Raw genomic sequence first — 24,194 nt, 5'->3', positions numbered from 1 at the left:
GTTATTTTTCGTGGTCCAAACTAATGGAGATTTTACAACAGCCAGATTCATCTCTTAGCACTTGTAAAAAAAAACATAATTCCTCTAACTAATCTACTTTGTCAAAACTCCCAGAGCTTACCAACTAAAACGATGACAGCTTCAGCATCTTTGGGAATCTTGGCGAGCAGTTTCATGGACCGTGCTGCAGCTGGATGACTCTCAGGAGGCAGAGGGTGGAGAGATTTCTTGGAGAGAGACCAGTACAAAGATTATCGACATTATTCCTCCAGCCAAACTGATGTGACACCATCATTTAACATGGGACCAATAATGTGGGAATTATAGCGGGGATAGCGACACATGTATGAACAATGCTTCACTAATGCGATTCATTTGAAACCACAACAACTGCACAACCGGTTCTTTATGTCTGAGGAGAATTCTTTTGATAGGCTGTTTTAAATTTTCCAACTTTTTAAGCCACGGGGAACATTAAGGTTTCACAGTTAATGCATCAAGAAGTATTAACTGGAAACACCTGTAAGCGCACTAAAAAACATAATTCAACACATGTGGCCCGCCGAGGCTCACTCTCCCCGACTTCAAGAACCACCTACGCGACTTCTGACCTCATGGAGGGGTCTTTCAAAGAACAATGCGAGAGCCACAGGCCTCACATTGGGACTTTAGTGTAATCATGTTTATATCTGGATGCTTACTGCTGACTCTTAGAACTTAATGCAAACCATAAAGCAGAACAAGACAGCTTAGCGCCGCTTTTATCTGTTTCCATTTAGATAGCTGAGTTCAATTATCCGAGTGGGTTCTTGTCAAAACGAGTTAATCACTTACTTTGGCTTTGGTTAAAATTGTGTTCACTGTGCTGTCAGCCTGCAGTGTTTCAACTACATCTCAGTCTGTCATCACCTATACATCATATCTCTCAGATGGGTGTCGCCTACTGCTCGGAGTGACATAAGACACTGAAGATACATGAGAAAAAGAAAAAAAACAGAACTTACAAAAAGGCTGACAAAGACATCTTGTTTGGGGTCATACACTGCCCCTTTGTTATCCTGGTGTTCATCATGCTCCTCAGATACTAGTGGCAGACTGGTGTCATGGACGTGGTTGTGATTGAAGCTGCCATGGAGACTGCTAGATGAGTGGTGGCGGTGGAAACGATGTTTTAGATCACTTGGATGACTGTGGAATAAAGAAGAAAGAAAACAGAATGAGTCCACAGCCTTGCTAGCAACTTTGTAAGTGACATGCTTCAGCTAAATGCTAAATGTGTCAGCTTTCTGCTACCATCTACGGTGTTCGGGTCAGTTTTGACCCGTGTTTTAAATCAGCTGTAAAGTACACTAAAAACTGTAAACTCCAATTTGTTTTTCTTCTCTTGGTTACATTGTTAGGCTTCCTTATCCATGAAAATGTTGGTTATACTGTATGTATATATTTATTTTTGTGTGTGGGCCCCTGAGTCTTTTTTGTCAGTATACACAAAACCTTCCTCTTGTCAGCTTTCTGCTACCATCTCTTGTGTTAGGGTCGGTTTTGACCTGAGTTTAGATCAGCTATAAAACACACTAAAAACAATTATTTATCATCCTATTTGTTTCTCATCTCTTGGTTATGTTGTTTGGCTTCCTTATCCATGAAATGGTTGGGTTTGCACTTATTTCAGTTTTAACTCTCGTTATTGTTCTTATCGTTAACACCACAAATGTCATTATTTTAACCAAAGCATTTTAGAATTTTGTGATTTCTTTAGTTTTTGTTTTATTTTGTTAAATAGCTAGAGCTTCCTGGCAAAGTCAAAAAGCCTTGAGGCAATAGACATATGGTACTTTTATGCATGAAAACCTAAAAATGTTTCACTGGCGACCCTAACACAAGAGGAAGGTTAATCAATGTTAAGCAATTAGAAAATTAGCAAGCGGAAGTAGGCTGATAGGAATGTCATAAGGTCGATAGTTTATGTAGCAAACTAATTAATTAACTAATTAACATTATTTTCATGATGACAGCTGAAGTTAAATGTTTTAAAGGTTCTGTATCAATACTGTGAATGTATCAAAACACTCAGTCCACAGACAAATACGCACAGCCTGTAACAAGTGGTCTGCAGGGCTGTAACTTTGTGATGTCATAACACCGACCGCAGCCGTGCCCTGGACCTACCATCTAACCCTTATTCTCTTTCCCCTTTAACTTAATTTACAACAGAACTCTATGTGCCACCTTTTCACTCAGTTTGCAGCTACAAGACAGAAAAAGAAAACAGGCGATCAGACATGTTGTTGTTACTAGAGCTCCAGAGAGAAACTATATAAAACTACACTGAGCCGGTTTTTGTTTCATAAAATCACTAATATATCTCCTTATGGTTCAACACTTCACAAAAACACCTGGAACATGTGAAATTATGGGACATTTACAAGGTATGAGATTTCAGTTCATCCCGAGGGGTACATGAACATGTGTATGGAGTAATTATTCAAGTATTTCATTTTCTGCCAAAGTCAAGTGGTAGCACTAAAAATGTCAATAAAGTTATTAAAATGTTAGGAGACACCTGTTACTGTAAACGTCTGAACCATGTTCGATGCCGTTCAATCTTGTACACGCTGAGGTTTTTTCACTAAACAACTGAAAATGTTCATCAGTTCATGTCTTGAAATGAAAAGTCAGTCATGAACCAGCATGGAAATCCTTTCAATAGCCGGATTGTGATGATATATTGCAGTCTGGACCAAAGCAGGGAACCAATCAATCAATCAATTTCTTAAGCCCCTTCCTGTTTGAGTGCCTGAAACAGTTCTGGGCAGATGTTTCTGTTTCCCATGTTTCTGATAAGGCCAGAGAACAGAAACAGATAAAACAAATGAAAACCAGCCAAGTCAGTGTGATAGAATGATGCCTCTGCAACAATATCACTGTAGTTTATCGATTTATCAATTTAGTATACTGTCAATATCTGGCAATGGCTTTATAACTTGAAGTACACGACAGGCTTCATATGGCGATGGAGTTTTCCCCCCAATTTGGCTCAGTTGTAATATTATATCTGAACATTGTATTCAGATAAATCCACCTTTTCTCCCTCTAGTTTGAGGATGATGATCATTATGATTATATTCAAACAACCCTGGTGCTGTTTTGAGTAAGAAAAAAATGAATAATTCTGAACTTTTTTTTTTCCTTTGTGAGAACTGCAGGGTGGTTTGGATTGTACAAAAGCCCAGCACAGCTGTGATTCTTGTTCACATAATCCACCTTTTTCATTTGGCACGTTGAGGGGCTTTACTTCATGCAGCAGGAACGCTCGCTCATAAATGTACAAAAGTCATTAGCAAAATCCTTCCAAATCTAACTCCCCCCTTTATTTTTTTAGGTCAGGCTAATTAGAAAGCTGTTTTGAGAAAATCCGAGTTGACGCTGCCACTTTTCCAAATGTGATATTTTCATTAAAGCATCAGTAAAATTAAGACTAATCTGTGCAGCATTACTATCAGCACATTTTAAACATGTCAGAGTGAGCGTGCTTTCCCTTTTCTCAAGTATTTTAATGTGTCACACGAGCCAAGTTTCAATATATCACTGCTGACATCACCTCGTTCATTTGGCCCACCAGGTCCAATAAGACGGCGCCCAGATCCAACGCGACATGCTGAGCGCGACAAAAGAACGAGGTGTGACGCTGGAGCGAATCGCCTTCGAGACGTTTCCAGAGGATCTTTAAAAACTGGTGTGAGTGTGCGATGAGCTGAATCTTATAAGCAGCACCTCACTGTGTTTCTTTCCACTTAATAAATCTGATATCTCAGACTGGTGATGACTCTAATGACAGAGCGTTTTTTTTTTGTTTTTTTTTCCCCACTTGTGGATGCAGCCAGTGAACTGGCGATTTATGTGGAAAGGCTGTGAAAAAATGGAATAGATGTGCGGTGGCCTGCTGCTGGGAAGCTGGACACTTTATCTTGTGTGCATCTGTTGTTTCACTTTGTGAGTATGTATACAAAATCAATCTACTGCTCAAATGTAGGACACACGGCTTGTCATATGTGTGATATATATATATAGCACTAGAGGGTGTATAGTAAGGTCGAAGCCAGGAAGGAAAAAAAAAAAAAACAGCTTATGACCTTTTGTGTTCCTTTCGTGGATGCATGATACAAAGCATTGGTAAGGACTAACTGTCCTACAAAGGCAAAGTGCAGTATCTGTAAAAATGCCAAACTGAGAAAAACAGCTTTTTCTGTTTTTCATTGTCAAGTTTAAGCATCAAATTATGAATAACTACCAAGTCTATAATTGATTAGATAAAGGTGGACTGAATTAAATGTATTTAGTAGTTCGTCTTTCTGACCAATTTTGACCATTTTATGGCAGATACTGCACTTTGCCTTTGGCTTGGTTTCTCAGTGCTTTTTTTGGATGGACAGCAAAATAAACAGCCCGATAACTCTGGAAATTTTAGCAGCACCAATATCAAATTCTACCAGATTGAAGAGAATATGACACACTTTTGATTTGTCAAAAAAAAATGAAAAAATGCAGATACTGCATTACGGCAGAGTGTCATTACTCTGACACACCTATGTTGTTTCAGCTGCTTGAGCAGATGGGTGCACCTGTGCATAGGAATATAGTCCTGTGGCTGAATAAATATAGTGCCAGCTCACTGATGAAATCTACTGCAGGTCTAACGGCTATCAAGTTCTCAGAAAAAGAATAAATCACAACATATTTGTAACTCCACGACAACATGAACAAACTGCAACAGCTGATGAAGTAAATCAACCGCTCCAGTGACTCTCTAGAGCGATGCTGCTAGCCTGGTTGTACTTCACATTTTAAATGATCCCTAAAGTGAAACAAAACATTGACAGGAGAATGAGCGAGCATGATTCATTGCATTTTTTTTGACAGGCATGGCTTCTCTCCTCTGGTAATTCAGTTTGACAGCCGACACTTAGTGAACTCATTTTTTTTTTGTTTTCATTATGTAACGCAGAGAAATCCATACTGCTCTATGTGTAGTGCACTGTTCCATTGGCCATGCGTTTGGCCAGTTTAGCTGGTGTGTCAATACAAGTGCCAATCAATGATCATCGGGAACCATCACAGAGATGCTGGAAATAGCCAGCAGATGACATGTCACATGTTGCGCGTCCACATGCTGTTTATCCGAGGTATAGATAGCAGTCAACAGGATCTGATGTAACTGCTCCCGCTGGCTTTTTTTCAGTTCCTAGACACGATCAGTTGAAGAGGATTTGTGTCTCTCAGGTTGTGGTCTACACCCTCTCCAAATCAAGTACCATATACTTCCTCACCCGCTGCTTTAACGACATTACACCCAAACATTTCCAATAATATAATCAGCCTCGGCTAACTTACTAACTGGGCCCAGTCGGGGAGAATCTGCTAACACCAACACAAAAGGTGACAAGAGGTCAACTTGATTTTTGGTCTTCCATCGTAAAACCTGAGTCTCAAAGCAAATAATTCACATACATAATGTAATTTGCCTGGAGTTATAAAAAGTAGCATCTCTACTCACCCTCATGTCGACTAAGAACTGTGAGAATTTTCAGAGTCCTCCGTTCCTTCTCTGAGTTACGGGGGGGTCCGTGCAGCAGTATTTGTCCATATAATGGTTGTCAATGGATACCACTTTTCTTCCTCCAAAAAGACACACCAAAAAACATCCAAATACCTCCATACTGCTCGTCTGTAATGTCCCTCTTGTATTGAAGCTCCGACATGAGAAATTGTTCCGAAAAAAATTTAATAAGTCTATATTTTAAGCTTGTTTGTAGCGGAAGCTCCCAGTGTCTCAGTTCACTGCTCTTCCTGGAACAATTTCTCATGTCGGGGCTTCAATACAAGAGGGACATTACAGACGAGCACTATGGAGGTATTTGGATGTTTTTTGGTGTGTCTTTTTGGACGAAGAAAAGTGGTATCCATTCACAACCATTATATGGACAAATACTGCTACGTGGACCCCCCTGTAACTCAGAGAAGGCACGGAGGACTCTGAAAATTCTCACAGCTCTTAGTCGACATGAGGGTGAGTAGATAAAATGATGAAATTTGAATTTTGGGTGAACTATCCTTTAAGCTTTCAACAGTGTCTGTTTCAGCCTCAGTAATGAGCATCAGACAGAGACATCCAGTCTTTGTGTGTGATCACACAGACTTAGGTCTGAAGGAGAGCAGGACCCGGGGACGGCACATATTTCAACAAAGACAGAGATGAAAGGGCCGGGACAGCTCACACAAAGCAGTGGTGAACTTTAAATCTGAAGGTCTCTGGGCTTGAAGACCCGGTGCAGCTACAGTACAGTCTTGACATTTGTAATTTAGTCAGCCCAGGGGAAGTACACCAGATGATGAGCCAACTCTTGTTAAATGTCACTTTTTTGGAAATTCCCGGCTCAGTTCCCTTGAGTTTGGCTTTTTAAAACAACCTTCACTACAGAATAAAGATTAATGAGAAGGAGGAAGTCTGCTGGGATTCGATTCCTGATGCTGCCATACTTAAAATCCATGATCAACATGTAAACACAGCTGCCCCCACACTGCTGCGCAATGACAGCTCTGTGGTCTGTACATGGATTTAAAAAAAACAACTAAATATTATATGATAATATTCATTCAGGATCTGTCACATAAAGTCAGAAAAATGGGATTTATCCTAGCTTTTTCCGTCTCACAGATATGGTGGATGCTGCCATGGTAACAGGCCCCACAACCTCAACTGCAAGCAGGAGGGTTGTTTAGGCTTAGATCAAATCAAAATTTACAATCTGTTCACATAACTTTCCATTATGTCATATGAATGGATGGAGTTGTATTAAGCTGAAATTATATTATCAGAAATTAAAACTGATGTTTCTACCATAAGACAAGACTTTCACAAAGAGCAGAAAACATGTTGTAGTGCTATTACTCAATAAAATGTAATTCTGCACATAAATTGTGCTTAAACTTTGTGGACGCATGGTTTGGAGGGACATTCTGTTTCATTTCAACATCCAGCTCTGGAAAAAATTAAGAGAGCACTTCAAAATGATCAGTTCCTCTGGTTTTACTATTCATAGCTATGTGTTTAAAATGAACACTTTTGTTTCATTCTATAACCTACTGACAAAATTTCTCCCAAATTGGAAATAAAAATATTGTCATTTAGAGCATTTATTTGCAGAAAATGGCAACAGGTCAAAATAACAAGAAAATCTGGTGTTTTCAGACCTTGTATAATGCAAAGAAAACAAGTCCATATTCATTTTAAAACAACACAACACTACTTTTTAAATTTAGGAAGAGTTTATAAATCAAAATGGGTGGAATAATCCCAGTTTTTAATCGCAGCAGTGTTTTTTTTTATTTATTTATAATCTTTCTTCTTCATTAAATATGATTTGGTTCAGGTGATCTGCTAAGTAGAGTGAGGTGTGCTTGTGTTGGAGTTCAATAGACACTGGAGTGTTCACTTTATTTTTTCCAGAGCTATATATATGTATATATTTTTTATTTTTTTGCAGACAGCCCTGTTGCCAAGTTATACCCCCCTTCCACTGCTTCCTTGCTGTACACTGTACCTTGGAATGGGACAAATAAAACATTTAACTGCCGTTCAGTTGCAGCATCACTCATACCTGATCCATGAAATACGACAATACAGTCACACAGTAAAAACATGAGCCTCCTACCCCCCAGATAATATGGACATCACCCAGGATTCATTAAATTTAACTCACATTTAAATGACAGCAGTTATTGAGAAATATTTGGTTCCAGTTGTAATATCGTAAATCAAGAGTAACAGGGGCTCGTTTTTTTTTATTTTTTTTATTCTGACCATCTTGTGCACAAAATGCAGTTTCCACCTGTTCCTGTCAAAATATTTTAGATTTGGCTTTTAAATCCTCTACGTTCTCCTGGGGTTCAGGGGAAAGAATATTCTCTTGGAGGAGAGAACGTCACCTTGGACATCCTGTAACTGGTCACTGACCTGTGTTTGAGAAGCAGAGCCCGCAGAACACTGGGTCTGTCCTCGGCTCTGATCTGGTCAGAGATGATCATCGTCTCCACCACCAGATGAGCGATGCCGGGCAGAGAGTTCTGCTCCAGGTCCAGAAGTATGGCACCTAGAGGAGGGAGGTAAAGGAGGAGAAAGGTTGGAAATCTGGTCTGCTGAGACTGGTTTATCTTAAAAAGTATTTCAGATTCCCTGGGAGAATCTAATCAGGTCATGTTTGTATTTGAGAAAGCCAAAAAAAACACTGTTGTCAAGCTGGATTTGTTCAGCTAAGAGAAGTTTTGCTTCTTGCTTGTCTTGTTTATTCTAGTGGATTTTGCATCAGCTGCACCTGGAGATGACTGAAACATAAGACTGGTACATGAGGATCCTTATTGATCCATGCACATAGGAGTATTTTTACCGTGTGTGATGGTGCGACGGAGCTCCAGTAAGCTGCGGAATGAGAGCGAGGCCACGTGAGGTTTGCCCCAGCGCTCCGTCTCCTCCTCCACGTCCTCTTCAAACTTGATCCAGCGAGCTCGCTCCTTCCAACGCATCTCATGGTCCTTCTCCACGATCAGCTCGTTCAGCTCCACAAACAGCTGAAGGTGAAGCAGGGCACAAAAACACATTTTAAAACAAAAAATTTCATTTCATATGTTGTTGTCACTTTTTGTGACCTAGCTAGGGTGTTCCCTGTTCCACCCCATGTCAGATGGGATTGGCTCCAAACCCCCCTGCTGCTGCGGCGAAGCTAATTGATAGATATAGATGTTTTCATCTGAGCTTTGTTAAAATCCCCCCCCAGTTCTGTCATTGGAGTTTGTTTTCCTTTTTTCTCTTTCATTCTCTTTTCAATCTAAAACATATTATACCTATAGAAGCAAACAATGATAATACTCAGTGACAGCTAATCCAGCTCCAACAAACGCATGTTTATGAGGCCTGACGTAGCGTAGGATAACCGCATGGTTTGGAGGGACATTCTGTTTCATTTCAACAAAGACATTATTTCATAGCAGCAAAAAAAAAAAAAAAGACTGTGATATGATTTGTGTTTTTGTGCCATTTGTGCAGTCAAACGGAGGTGAAACATTAGGAGCGATTTTATAGCTTCTTCTGGTCTGGTGGCTCGACATTAAGTCACTGAAGAGGAATGTGCTTAAGTTCAGACTTAACTCCAAGAGCTTTGGAGATTATGTTTAACACCGAATCAAATCACTACTGTATGTGTAACGCGAGAGGGGCCATTTGTGGTGAATAACATGCTGAATTATCACCCAGCTCTTCAGCTCTACAGGGAGCTTCAGCATAGATCAGATCATTGTTTTGGACTTAGGGGGACGCCATTTCACTCTGCTTTCTTAGGTTCAGTGTCTCTGCTCGTGTCAACCTTGTCTCCAGCAGCAGTACAGGCGTAAACAAAACACCAATAAACCCACCGTTCAGTACCTGCTTAGCACCAGATAGCTGCCAGACATAGACTACAGTCGTCGCTAACCAGTAAAAGCTTAAGAGCCACATTCTTTCCCTCAGTTTTTGGTAAATACCAAGCTAGCGTTAGCTACACGGTGAGTGAATATTGAGCTTGAATCTGTTCTGCAGACAGAGACCTGACCCCAAATGAATGCTAAAGCAATGTTAAAGACCTTTAGCCATCATTTCCTTTATAATACAACAGGCTATAATAAGCAGATTGGAGGCTACAGAGTTGCTAAGTATTGGGACACTGTGCAGCGTGCTGCCTAGAGTTAACATGGGTGTTGTTTTCCACCACTGGAGACAGCTCCTGTCAATGAAGCTAAGTCTCATATGTTTACAATGAATGGTTTTTGAAGCTGAATAGTGGGCTGATCTGCGATTGCCATCTTGTCAGTGCCTGACTTTGCTAACACTAACATCAGCTGATCCAAAAGAGGTCAAAGAGGTCAAAGAGGTGTGTAAAGCCAAGACTTGGAACCACGCGAGTCTGTGGCCATACGTTTTCTTCATCCTGCTCCTTTCCATGCATGGGATGTGTAAATTATAATCATTTTAATATCATTTTGTCAGTAATGTATGTATTAAAAATGTCCACGTTTGGAACAAATAAATATAAAATGCACTCACTCATCTGTCATGCCCTCTTTCTGCTGTCATGAGGGCATTTTCACATGAGAGTCTATGAGGATTGACTCTTTTTTGTGCAAGCCTCAAATGGTTGTTGAAAGAACTGCGGGTTTATCACTGTTGGCTTCATCCCGGAGGTTACAACTTGGTAACAGCTGTTGGTGTTAACTAAGCAATAACAGAACTCGAAGTCTTTCCTTTTTATTTATTTTTTACATTTTTAATGTTGCTCACTGTCTGAAAGATGTGTAAATAGATCACACATATCACATCCCTAATAATTACAGAGTCGTATTTAACAAAGGCAACTAAAGTTAATTGTGTGTTGCTGCATATTAAAGTATTAACATAGCGATCAACTTGCAGATTAATGCTGTTGGGTGTGTGTGTGTGTGTGGGGGGGATTATTACTGTGAGTTTGCTGCGCACCTCATGAGTTTTCTTCTCTGCAGCTCTCTTCTTCTTCTTCAGGCTGGACAGCGGTGTGGAGCTGTTGCTGGACCGGGCCATCTGACAGCGGGACGACTTCTTCACCAAGTGGCGTCTCACCCCGGGGTTGTCTTCAAATCTGTGACCTGCACAACAACAACAACGACAACAATAACAAAAAAAACAGTTGCTAAGTAATGGCACCTAGATTTGAGGAGATGAGTCATCCAGAGACCAACCTGCGTTTGAAAAGCAGTATCATGAAATGTGCTTTTATGATTTTGAACAAATCAAATATCCTTTCCAAGTCCGAAAATGTGCCTCAAGCTGGAAAATATGAAATCATATTTATATGTGTGTTTGGTTTTCCAGCTGACAAAAGAACATCCAGTAACAGAAGGCAAAGGCTTCATGGGTGAGTGAGAATCCATGTGCACCATGGGAAACCGTTGGAGAGGAGGTGGTTTCACTCAAACACATTTGTCACTTCAAAAAAAGTAATTTCAGTTTCAATTTCCCTGACCTGCAAATCATATATTATTGAATTAAACATAATGAGTGGTTCTTTCTCATTACAGCCGGGACATGTGCATCATTTGTCATGTAAAAGGGATGGAAGCCTGGGTGGTCACTTTTGATTTGATCAAAGTCAGAGGGAAGTACAAAGTAAAAGACTGACCACCTGTGTGGAAATGCATTTAGAGAGTGTCAGGGATGATTTTTGGTTCTGACTATAATTTGGGAAAATCATGACTAATATATAACTCTTGTGGTTCAGTGTTGAGGTCCAGTGCTTTACTGCAGAAATGGACAAATTTGGTGGCATTACTGTAAGTATAACGCAAGAAATATATTTGAGATTGCCAAAGGAAAAGTTTGACATTTTGAACTACAATCATATTTATTCATAATGTACGATCCACAGCAAGGCAGTGTTGCCATTGATTTCATTTCAAATCTGTGATCTTTCTCAGAATTCGAGCATGATATTTTGAAATATCTCCCTTCTAATGTTTCTCTTAGCATCAAGATATGGAGGCAGAATATGATAAGTCATCATCACTTGCACACATGGTTGAGTTATGGTATTGGTGTACTTAAGGTCAGGGAAACAATCTGGGGGACAGTTTAGAAACTAACATTTGGATTCAGTGCAGAGCTGTGGCCAAACAGTCAGACAGGCCAATGGCTGAATAGAATTTCTAACTAAATAAACACTGTCTTTTTTAATCTATTACACGAGCACCCACCCAGAGGTAACCAAAGTGAGAGAGGGAGAGAGTGTGTGTGTGTGTGTGTGTGTGTGTGTGTGCATAAACTGCAGTAAGTGTTCCATTCTGCTGTGTCATGCCTTCCTCGGGGGAAGCTGAGAGAAATGGAAATCAACATAAAATCAGGCTGTATTTCATTTTTCATTGAGGCTCCCAGGGGAACGGATTTAAAGACTGTCCTCATGTGAACTTGAGCTGGTTTAGACGACCTGAGGTTTCTCAGGCCAGGGCAATGCCAGGGCAAATAACTCTGGGTGAAAAGGACGTCATTTTTTCTTCCTCTTGGTCCTCCTGTTGACCCGGTGTCTGACTTGATCTCAGACCTTTCATCTTGCTGAGAAGACATAAAGCTCCTAACAGTCTAGATACTAAATTACTGACATAGTACAAGCCGTGTAAAAAACTAGATGCGGCCTTTAAAACCTCACCCAAAATTCAACTCAAACATTTTTTTTATTGGACAATTCCAACTAAAGAGCATTTATAAATCTTTCACTGTCATTTATTTTAAAGTGAACTGGAAAACAAATGCTAAAGCTCCTCTCTGTGATGGGACGTGAGAAGCCTCATGCCCAAATTCGTGATTCACTTTGGCCAATGATAAGACACTCCTGTCATCGATTATGGTTTTTCTGTGGAAAACAACTCATCTAAACTATTCCTGTGTAACCAACCATCTCATCTTGATAATACTCATCCATGTTCATTTTGGAAATAAGGTAAACGGCAATGAGTCAACAAGAAACATTTTGCAATACATTTGCTGGCCAGGATTATTATTGCTTTCTTTGTGCTCTTTGTGCCAAATGTCAAATCTGATATGCAATATGTTCATAACAAATCTACCTCCGTTTTAGTAAGAAAAAAAAGAAAAAAGACTGAGATCAAAGGTTTTGTTTTTTTGTTTTTTCATCTGTGGTAACATTTCCTTTGATGTACTGTTACTGCAATCTCCAAGATCCCACAAAACCAATAAACATGTCCTAATGTTGAAAAGGATTGGGCTTATGTACAAAGTGAAATGGTTTTTATAATAAAAAAGAGAGACATCCAGATGTCAGTCAGTCAGACATTATGCCATGAACCTTTGAATTTCGTGCTTGGAAGTGATCTTTTTTACATTAGAGGGAAAGATACATTAGATAGCTCAACTGAAAGCATATTTGATAAATATGTGCAATAAAGACTACAGAGCAGTGGTTACAGTCTTAAATAGATTATTTACCCTGGCCCATCTGTCTCTATAATCCTGCTCCTTGTTAAAACCACAATGAGCTTTTGTGTCACTTTTAATGAGTGTTTTTAGCTAGTGTGTTACATTTCTTAGTTTGATGTAGTTGAATAACTCCTCGTGTTAAAAGCCTTATAAGGAAAATGTAAGAAATCAATGACTCTTACAGTAAAACTTACAACAGACAACAACGAGGCCTTGTCTCACACGTGATACAAACTGAGAGCCAAGTGTTTTTGTTTGTTTCAGACAAAGACAGTTGTCATTTCCTTCCCCAGTGCCCAAATAAAAAAATAAAGCCATTCACTTTCACATATGGCTTAAGGGAATGGGAGGTGGCACTGTGACTGGTTTATTGCACATGACACCCAAAACACTCCCTTGATTTATTAAGAGGTTTAGTAAAAAAAAACATTTGAATGTGTGCCTGGTACTATACAGCATATATATATATATATATATATAGCAATTAGAAATTAATCTTGACAAATCCTAAATGCACTTAATCGATGTGCTTTTGTCTCCAAAGCGAACATCATTCTGTACCTAGTTGTACAGCAGTGGTTCCACCAATATGCTAACATTACCTTGTAGGGTGTAGCATGCTAGCATGTGGTAGTATTTGCTGTTCAGCAGTAAATGAAGTGCAGCTGAGATTGAAGATCAATATTCATTAAAGGGAATCATTAGTCTAACACATTAGACACAGCTTTTTGATCTGATGATGGCACCACAGGAATATCCGGGGATAAACAAGACATTAGGATCATGAAAATAATGAGAGCCATGACAGTTGTTGTTAATCTGTCCACTATGTGGCGTTACTTCACGGGATACATAAAAACCTGCTGATGGTTCCTGATCAATAGTTAGGTGATCAGCGGGGAGTTTAATGTCAAATTCCAAGTATGTTTGTCACATTTGTCAAATGATCATTATGATATTTTAGTGAAATACCAAACATTTTAACCATATTGTTGTAGCAAACTAAATGTAATAGGTGGCCGAGGCGTTGTTTAGCTCAGTTGGTAGAGCAGCTGCCCCATGTGTTGAGGTCAGGTCTCTCTCTCAACTGTGCTTTCCATTAAGGGCAAAAAATCCTCCAAAATACACTTAAAAAAATGTAAGAGGTGGCCAAAGTCATCATGATTCATACTCTGGGGAGCACGAATGACTGTAAAACAAAGCAATCCATCCCATGGTTGTCAAAGTGTTTCAGGACTGACTGAAGGATTAACCAACATGGGCATCAAAAATTCCCTTAAAATAGATTGAAGATAAATAGAGTAGATTTTATTTCCCATACCAGACTATCAGACATCCTGGCATAAGGACAGGCACAGTTTTCAAGAACAACTCATAGCTGAGATGATGCATCTTCATCTAGTTTATGATCTTCAATAAGTTTATGTTATTAACTTGATATGCTATTAATTAACTACAAGAGAACCAACTCCAAGTTTACTTTTTTATAGAAAATAGGGGCGAAGTGTCAAGTTATTAGCCCAGTTGGTGCTAGCCCCAAATAATTCTCCTAAAGTATTGCAGTCTGGCTACTGTCCCTTCTTTTCCATACACAGGAAACAAGCTGCATCGCAGGACTAATGTGCCATGCGTCTAATGTTTCCAAATAGGGTTAAAAATAGCTGGACCACACACCACTTGTCAATGAAATGTCTTTCCGCTCTAGCTGTGGCTGAGCCCAAAGCCAAATGGGTGCCACTGGATCAATAGGAAAGCAGGAAACAGCACCAGTCGAGCACTGTGTCAATTCAGTCAATACTGTGGACAACTTTGTTCTGTTTGTGGCCGTGAAACAGCCTCACACTGCCTCAGACTTATTTACCACCAGTAGGCCAGATGTAATGGAAATACATAAACTCCCATCCATTGTATTTAAAAACTCCCATTGTGTTACATTTGCATCAGAACCTCTGACACAGCCGTCACTACGGTAAAATATGTATTGCAAATGCCACTCAACAAGAGTAAACACAACCAACACAACTTACGTATAGGCTCGAGCGGTGACCCCAGTTGAGTGTGGATGGACTCAAGCAAGTCATAATCATCAAAATCCAAAACAAACTCTTCAAAGTCCTCATCCGCATTGGACACTGAGCCATGGTGTTCATGTTGGTGCAGCATTGGGGTGCCAAAGCCTTTCTGGACACTGCACCGCCGGTCGGGACCATGGTGGTCAATGGCATGCTTCTTCTCAGAGGTCCCAGGATGCCCCTGGTTCTCATGTCCCTCAATATCTGTCATCTCCACGGTTGGTACCTCCTCCTATCCTCCTCTCTCCGGACAGATGCACTGCTCATTCAGGGCTTCCAGCTGTTGATCACTGGGTCCACCAGCCTGGCTCTTTGTATTGGTGGTGCAAAAAAAAAAAAAAAAAAAAAAAAAAAGTATGTCCAAACTAACCAGGTCCTTCGTGGCACCCAGGCAACCAAAGAACAAGAAAAAAAAGTGTGATCAGGGACTTCAACTTCTCAATAAGAAACTGTAGGAAATGCCAATGTAGAAAAATGAAGAATTCAGTTCAAAAATATAAATCACAAGATCCCTTTAAATCCAAACAAATGTAAATTTGGAGCTACACCCTCAGGCAGAAGCCCCCTGCTGGATCCACAATCAGAAAGATGCATAAATGGTAGAAGCTTTCACTTTAGTTGCAACTCCGAAAAGCGAGTATTGATGAGGGAGGGTCTACTTGGTGAGACCCGCCTGTCAGCTGAGTGGAAGCGCTGCCCTTTTTTAATGATGTCCACAACTCATTGATCCTCGTGGCTGTCGGGAAAACCAACAGAAAGTGGATCAAAGCAGAAGAGTTGATGCCTTTCGTTTCCATGGCGCCACCATCACTTTCCAAACCTGGGATATATAGTGGGTGGGTATAGTTCCAAAGGTTGACATCTCCACCCAAAATGCATTAAAGTCCCATACACAGCATAGACACATGAAGGAATACGCACTACAGAGAAGTGAAACCAAGAAAGAATAACACCTAGGAATCAGCTCTGGCTCTCTGCTTAGTGAGATATGATGGTGCTAATTATCAGAGCACCAGCCCCAGCATCTCCATGGAAACCAAACGTCGCCTGAGGTGTCGCAATCTGACTGGTCCACAACAGGTGCACCACTGTCCTCCAAGCAGGACCCTTTCTGAGACGTGCTCTACATACTTATACTAATATTGTCTATCTCACTGACTGCACTTGCATCCATACAATATAAACTATCATACAGGAAAAAAAACAATCTGTGCCAAATGCATCATTGTTTCTGGCATTTTTCAGTCCATAAAGTAACAATGAGTTATCATTGAATAGAAATTATATGTGCAAAAAGTAACTGGGTTGTTGAAAATATTATTTAGGTGTTGTTAAGATACTGTAGTTTAATCCGCAATTCCTCAGACACAGGACTAAAGACTTAGTTCACATTAAGACTTCACACCTAAAAGCAACAGATAAAGGGACACACACTGTGGTGGCAATTCACAGCCTGTCAATGTTCACTATCTACAAATCCGATATCTTGTTTTGAGTGACTCTGGGTGCCCTGTTTTCTGTTTCCAGATCCTAAACAGTCAATGACCACTCTGCTCTGGTGAGGCAGGAAAAGCCAGGGGCAGGGTCGCCGCTGAAGGGGAATCGACTGCAGCCTCTGTTAATTAATGCCCCTGGATGCTGGGGTAAAGCCCTCTGACTCCATCCCCCTCTCTCTCTCTCTCTCTCTTCTCTCTCATTTTTGTCGTCTTCTTTTTTCTAATTTTACTCTTTTCTTCCTCTTCATTCTGACGTTTCAACCCTAAATACCCCGTGCTTCAGGCAGCCACATGGTGAGATAAAGTCTGCCAACAGATGCAATTTATGTGAGGATTTTTGAAGTGGATATGAGGACAGGAGACAATTGCACTTGATGTTTACAGACCTAAATGTGCCACTAATTGCCTCATTAACATTCTCTACAGCATCGGGCTTCAATGGTGTTAACACACTGTTTTGATGCATTTGATGCAGTGTCAACACCTGAATATGTACTAATAAATTCAGTTTATTCCTTCTCATATGAGGCAGCATCCATAAGAAATAAGGAGTAGGTGCTGTGCTATCTCTCTGCTCCATCCTTTGTGTTATTTTGTTTCAGGGACTTATTTTTAATGTTGTGTGTGGGAGCCAGGAGCTGTGTGGGTTTGCTTCATGAGACAGAATATGCAGGACAGACGTACTGGAGCTGTGCCACAGCCAAGCAGCAGTGAGCAAAACTTGTGAATGGTGAGTGGTCAGCACCAGAGCAGCAGGGGAGTCAATACATGTTCCAACATTTCAAAGAGGTGTGAATAATAACATTTTTCTTTCAACTATGTTCATGGAAAATTACTGGTCCAGTACTTGTGACAATGAATCAGCCTTGAACTTATTTTTTAATTTTTTATTTGAAATAATACCTTACATGCAGGGCAGGGAACAATATGTATTTATAATATGTCATTTATAAACAGCTTTTATTTACTGCTGTATGTTTATGTCTTGTTTCTCTTTTGTATTTACTTTTCTAACCTTTGTGATTTAAATGTCCAATAAGGGTTTCAATATTGTTTCAGTTTAAACTGACTCTGATAACAGGGCAAGATCAAATATTAGCTCTGCCAAATGTAACACATACAGAAAGTTATTGCATAGTAAGTATTTACAGTGTATATTGCTATAGATTCCTTAAATAAGAAAAAATAAACTCTGTAATATAAGATTGGTGCATGTCTTTACTAATTATTCATTTACTGGGTTGAGATGAAGACATAAAATCACATCAGAAAGCTGAAATGTTTCTATCTATATTTCAAATATCATTATTTCTTTGGACATTTAATGTGATGTGAAGGCAGATTAGAAGTCTTGTGTAGTAATACCTTTCCTTGTCAGTAGAGGGCACTGAAACTTATTGAAGCAAAAATGTCATTGCAGCTGTAAAAAACAAAACGCAGTGGAAGAGCTGTCTGACAAAAACATATTATTTAAGCATATGCAGCAGCTGTATTCTTCTCTCACTGTCTGTTTTGATCTCACCCACTCATTTACTCCTTTATCTACTCAAACAGACTCAATATTCATTCTGCTGTATTTGTCAGTACAAGCCACAGTGAATTGTGACAATTTTACCAAACATACATTAAAATAAATACAATATCAAATGTAAGAGGATGTAATGCATTGAAATGAGGGAAAATAAAAAACAAGCCATAGAAACAGTCTGCACAACATAATCGCATATATGACAAACACTGTAGCCACCACATCAGGTGCCATGATGCAGGTCTGGTGGAGAACTGTAAGAGCTCAATCACTGATGGATAACAACCCAGCAAGACAAAGACACCTAGCAGAGATCCCCTCCACAACATTGTTATAGCGTGGGTGAAGACTGAGTCATCTCAGAGGGACAAAGGAACTCATCTCCCACAATCCAGCTCCCAGGCCTTTGTTTCTAAACAGCAGTGACAGAAATATCAAGGTAGCTTTTCAGTCCAACAGATGGGCCACTTTACAGGAAACAGTGAAGTGGAAACAGTAAAGTGGCCCATCAGTGCCGTCACTTTGTTGGACAGAAGACACAGGAAGATGATACCTAGATACAGTAACACCTGACTCATTTATTATTATATAGGGTAGAATATCATGGATCCATGAGAACAAACTTTGTTTCAAGTCATTTGACCTTTTTTTTTTTTTTTAAACCACAGCTGCTCTCTCACTAATACTGCACATCACCCTATTAGCAACACACAGGTGTGACACAGCATCGTCTAACCCCACATATTTGTTATTTGGATCTACCTTACTAAACAATTTTTGTCTTATAGAGTCATAGAAAGGACAGTAGAACACAAAATGACTTTCATTCTCCACCTCTTGGATGTCACATAAAAAATTATATCGTCTTCTGCTGTGCCAACATATCTGCCTGTCTCAATATGAAGACGTATATAATAACAACATTCTCAAAACTGACCTCTGTTAAATCAACACCCCTCTGATACAGCATCAGTAAGTTATTCACTTTGTACCGAGGTGTTTTTACAGCATGACAGTGGGGCCTGCATTCAGTGTCAGAGGTGTACCTGTGCCTATAAATTGTAAAACCTGGGGTATGCAATATTATCGTTTATCATTTGTCTGTTAATTTTTTCTAGGTTGCTGTTACTTCTGTTTAAATGTATACTCCGCACTACAGTGCTGTGAAAAAAGTATTTGCCTCCTTCCTGATTTTTTAATGCTTTTTGCATATTTGTCACACTTAAATGTTTAAGATCATTTCATTGACAAAGATAACCCAAGTAAATATAAATATGAATATGATATATAATATGAATCCATTTTTTTCAAAGTTCAATTTTACTATCCACACCTAGACCTGATCACTGCCAGACCTGTTGAATCAAGAAACCACTTCAATAGAACCTGTCTGACAAAGTGAAGTAAGCTGAGAGATCTCAAATCATGCCACGATTCAAAGAAATTCAATAACACATGAAAAAAACAAAATCATTGATATCTATCAGTCTGGAATGTGTTACAAAGCCATTTCTAGCTTTGGCACTCTTAATCATGGTGAGAGCCCTTATCCACTAAGTACTGTAGTAGTGAAATGCTTCAAAGCATTCACTCACAAATATTTAGTTTTATTGTCAAATACTGAAGCAGCTTAATCTCATTATGGAGACACTGGAGCAAATGTCAATGGATGTTTGGCATTTTGCCAGAGAAATGAATCAATTATGCATAGTTGCCACTTAATTTTCTGTGTGAAGACCATTTGCAGCTTATTTGTTAGATGGTCCATGCACTGAAACAGATAAGAATGCAGCTCCTTCACTAATTATCGATCAAACACCATAGGTTCCAATGGCCAAGTATGGCCTTCCTCGGGTTACATATCAAAACGTGATGTGTGTGACAAAAGTACCACAGCAATGAACAACATCTGCAAAATCAAATTGTAGTAGCATGAGATTAGTGACTGTCCCTCCGGGGCCGATATCTTCCAGCATGGTTTCCAGAAACCTCCAACTGCACATCACCAGAAAACACTTAACACAGCAGCATCTTCCTTACTTTTCATGTCATCCAGATCGGCGCTGGCCAACATCTGGGCCTCAGCCTCATCAGTGGGCACCTGCTGGTAGACGGCCGTCTCCAGGGCCGTCATGCTGCCGATGCAGATCCGCTCCCGCAGGTCATAGTTGCTGCGCTGGGCGCCCGCCATGCGATGGTGCACAGGCTTCCTGCGGAACCAGCCGCGGGTTGCAGTGGAGCTCGAGGGATCTGATCCTGGGGGAACACTGACAAGGAGCAAATAGAGCTATTGGTAAAAAAAAACAACAGGGAATGTATCAATGATGAGCTTCATGGGGCACTAGAAAATGATGTCAAGTAGAATTTAAAATGTTATATGGATGCTTAAAATTAGATTTACTCAATTTTGCTCTGTGTTGTGCCTCTTGGTTGTACTACCATCACTTCATCAACAGAGGGCTTCACAACACAGCAGCAGGCCTGGATCTCCTCAGCCAGCCTCTGAGTCATCGCTGCTCACTCAGACACAGCAACACACCACTGCATGGCACAGATGTTTCCACGTTTTCTATCATCCAGACATTAGTAGAGACAAATACCTCAATCACCATGGAGACCCTGACCTCCCAGCAGCAAACTCCATACATAATTCAAAGCACCACCAAATAATTCATATTGTGATGGTTAGGCATGTTTGCTGGCCAGATGGGTCTTCTAATATCTGGGATTAGGATGGAGCCATTAGCGGATCATAAATGCTTTAGGAACTGCACATATTGATTATTTGTTTGATGTTTTCCTGTTCATAATGAAACATATGTCTGAAATGTATAGATGCATGGAAACAGAATGAGAATGTAAGCAGCTCTGTTCTCTTGTCTGCTCTTTTCTCTGTGGTGTGTATTCTTTACTGCTCAGTTGTAGCTGTCATGTTTAATACATGTTTGATGAACAGGTCAGCTCCAAATTTAGAAAGTGAAACAAACCTATGAATATTAATTAAAACATCTTTAATCCATCTTTAATTCTGTGTGTTCATTCCTAACACCATGGCTGACAGAATACTAATTGACAAACTGAGAAGCTGCAAAATTAAATAGGAAATTGAAAAATGGTGCATCCCAAACACTGAGTTTAAGCAGCCTACAGAAACCAAGGCAATGTGGCATGTTCAACTACGGGTAACCATGGCAACTTACCAATTTTTTTCATGCTACATTACCAGTTAACTTTCTTTGGTGAAACAGACCGACAGTAGACCGGAAATAAACTAACAACAAATAAATCTTTAAACAAGTAAAATATGTCAATGGATCAAAGGAACATATGTGAAGGAGATGGATCAAAGTGGTGAATCTGAAGGGAATTACAACCAGCTGCCAGCACCAAAAAGCAGGAAGACACAGCTAGCAATTAGCTAGTATAGCATTTAGTAGCCAAAGACCCAGGCATTCTCATAAGGGTTTGCTGAGTAGACAAGAAAAGTGCTTTTAAAAAGCGGATATGTGACTTACATCCATCAGCTGATCAAAACAACACCAGAGAAATGCTACAGTAATGTTGACCTATGAATGCTGGAGGCAAGTGTTTGCTAAAACGTCATAAAGTGATCATAAAACCTGTAATAACTTTACATTTAAGCGGTTGAGGATATTCCAGTATAACTAAAGCACAAACATTTTGACCTGCTCTACCTGCAAAAGTAGCCAGTGTTGCCAACTCCTCAGTAAGCAAAGTCGCTATTGGCTGTTGTAAAAGTCGCTAAAAGTCGCTAAATGACGTCATTATCTCAGCGGGGGGGCGGCGGCAGCGGCCAGCGGCGCTCTTTATGTCTGTGGCGTGGAGCAGTGCGTCTCTGAATGCAGCGGAGGCAGCTCCGTGACACTACTGTGTGTAGGCTGAATACCTGCGAGTGTCCGCGGCAGCGCCGCTGCTCGTTGAAAACAGCTGTGATAACATGATTTCAGGTCCAGAAACGTTTGTAATATCACGGGAAAAAGTCGCTAGATTTGTCGCTAGTCGCTTTTGACAAAAAAAGTCACCAAGAGGGGTTGGAAAGTCGCCAGATTTAGCGACAAAGTCGCCAAGTTGGCAACACTGAAAGTAGCCTGCAGTGGCACTGCTAACATGAATGATTTTATAGAGCCACTTGGGGGCAGCAGATTTATGTCAACACAACACTGCTATATTGTCACCTCATAAAGTTTATGTTAAAAAAAAAAAAAAAAAAAAAAACTCTTTAAAAGTTTCCTATTCATACATAAAGCAGAGACACAGCAACATAAGCAATGGCCAAGCTGAAAATAATTGAAGCTGGCGGAGTGACGGCCTTGCGATCATTGCCCCTGGCTCTGGTCAGGATGCCTCTAAAAATATTATAATGCCCTATGGCCATGTGTGTGTTGCCATGTCAGAATGCATTTTAAAACTAAGCAGAGGCCTCCAAGGCTGATACAAATTAAGCCAATACAGAAAAAAACTTATTTTCTTAAAATGGTAACTTGAGTCTGGCTCCAATATTGATGCTGTTGATGTTAAAATGTCAAGTTGACAGCAGAAATATGTATGTTCACAGCCTGGTACATCAGTGTACGTGGCTGAATTTTCATATACCTTTTATTTACTAGTCTAGTTCTAATAAGTTAGTCCCACTTTGAGTTAGAGGTGGGTGACAACAACCTGGCATGCAGCTAACAGCTTGGACGCACTAGACGCGGAACCGAAGCGCAGCGCCCTGGAGCGGAGGGAGTTTCAGTTCGGCGCACATGTTAACAGGTCTGCCTGGCCGCACATCTCGCACCGTGGAGCGCAGTGCGCGCGCCTGGAGCGCTTCAGTTCGGTTCATTTCTATTTTTCACGCGAGCCGCGCGCGCCGAGAGCGCCGTCTGTCAAGCTGGACAGACGTGGTCGTACCAGACAGGAAGTCGGGGACAGACAAGGCGAGAGAATCCGGTCAATTTTCAAAATAAAATAATTAAATGATGATTAATTAAGTTGTTGCTTGTCCATCTATACATATTTGACCGTTGCATCTGCACATGGGACACACAGACACATGTTTAAAATGACGTGTGTGTGGAAAACCAAGTGAATACGAGTAGTGCGCGCGCCCAGCTTCCGCGTGCAGTGCGTCCAAGGGGTTAGTCTCAGCATCACATGTGCCCCTTCAGATGTGTATCCGGCGGCCCTGCTCCATCCAGAGGTCCTGCTCCATCCGGCGGCCCTGCTCCATCCAGCGGCCCTGCTCCATCTTTCTTTCTTTTTTGTGTCATTGTCTTGTGAGCTACTGGACTAATTTGAATTTCCCTCCTAGGGATGAATAAAGTATTCTCTACTCTACTCTACTCTACTCTCTCTCTCTACGTATCAATATGTCTCAATTCCAGGCAAATTCAGTCTGGGGCTATTAGTTTCCTAATATGTTATGTCTAAAAGAATGAATCTGAAGATTTTATTTATAATTGCTCCTGTTATGCAGTAGTTCTGTCTGTCTCTACATCACCACAGCAGTGTATAATGGAAGTGAACCGATCTTACACTGTTTAGGCTGTTTACATCCCACAAAACCGCAATTTTTATTCACAGACAATCTCAGATGGCTATTCAAACCTACACTGATGGGTTTGTTTACCTCAACAAAGCTGGCATGTCTGTAAACCTAGCTGTAATACAGTATAATAAAAAAGTAAATCGTGCGAGAGTCAAGTTGAAGCGCTCAGTATGTTTCCAGGCAATCTGAAGCTCCCATTTTTTTTATCAACAAAGGGATTTCATCTTGGAGCATAGATTGTATATAAAAGGCCACAACGTTTTTGGTTTGGTTTTGTGGGATGTAAACAGCCTAAGATCTGTCTGCTCCCATTACACGCTGCTAGTGATGCAGGGACAGACAGAACTACTGCATAACAGCAGCAAGTAAAAAGAAAATCTTCAGATTCATTCTTTTAGATCTAATAGCCCCAGGTTGAATTTGCCTGAAATTGTCTTTTAATTCTATGCCGGCAGCAGAACACAAACAGAGCAACTTAGATGCTGTAACAAACTACCTG

The 24,194-nt window shown here is 40.3% G+C and overlaps 1 protein-coding gene across 1 annotated transcript in view; it reads right to left on the bottom strand.

Annotated features, from left to right (window-relative positions):
* slc4a3 (solute carrier family 4 member 3) overlaps window positions 1-24,194 on the bottom strand; it is a gene marked incomplete at its 3' end in the record, with an annotated part of 56,462 nt that overhangs the window by 12,979 nt on the left and 19,289 nt on the right. Inside the window, exons 5-10 of the mRNA XM_083996899.1 lie at window positions 20,185-20,400; window positions 10,562-10,707; window positions 8,445-8,625; window positions 8,015-8,150; window positions 1,023-1,188; window positions 122-227 (exon numbers count right to left, since the gene is read on the bottom strand). Of these exons, the coding sequence (XP_083853025.1) occupies window positions 122-227; window positions 1,023-1,188; window positions 8,015-8,150; window positions 8,445-8,625; window positions 10,562-10,707; window positions 20,185-20,400 (951 nt within the window). The remainder of the gene's footprint in view (window positions 1-121; window positions 228-1,022; window positions 1,189-8,014; window positions 8,151-8,444; window positions 8,626-10,561; window positions 10,708-20,184; window positions 20,401-24,194) is intronic.

Source organism: Trachurus trachurus (assembly GCF_905171665.1).
Source record: "Trachurus trachurus genome assembly, chromosome: 21".
In the NCBI taxonomy this organism is placed as follows: Eukaryota; Metazoa; Chordata; class Actinopteri; order Carangiformes; family Carangidae; genus Trachurus; species Trachurus trachurus.
This window is presented reverse-complemented; position numbering and strand designations above follow the sequence as displayed.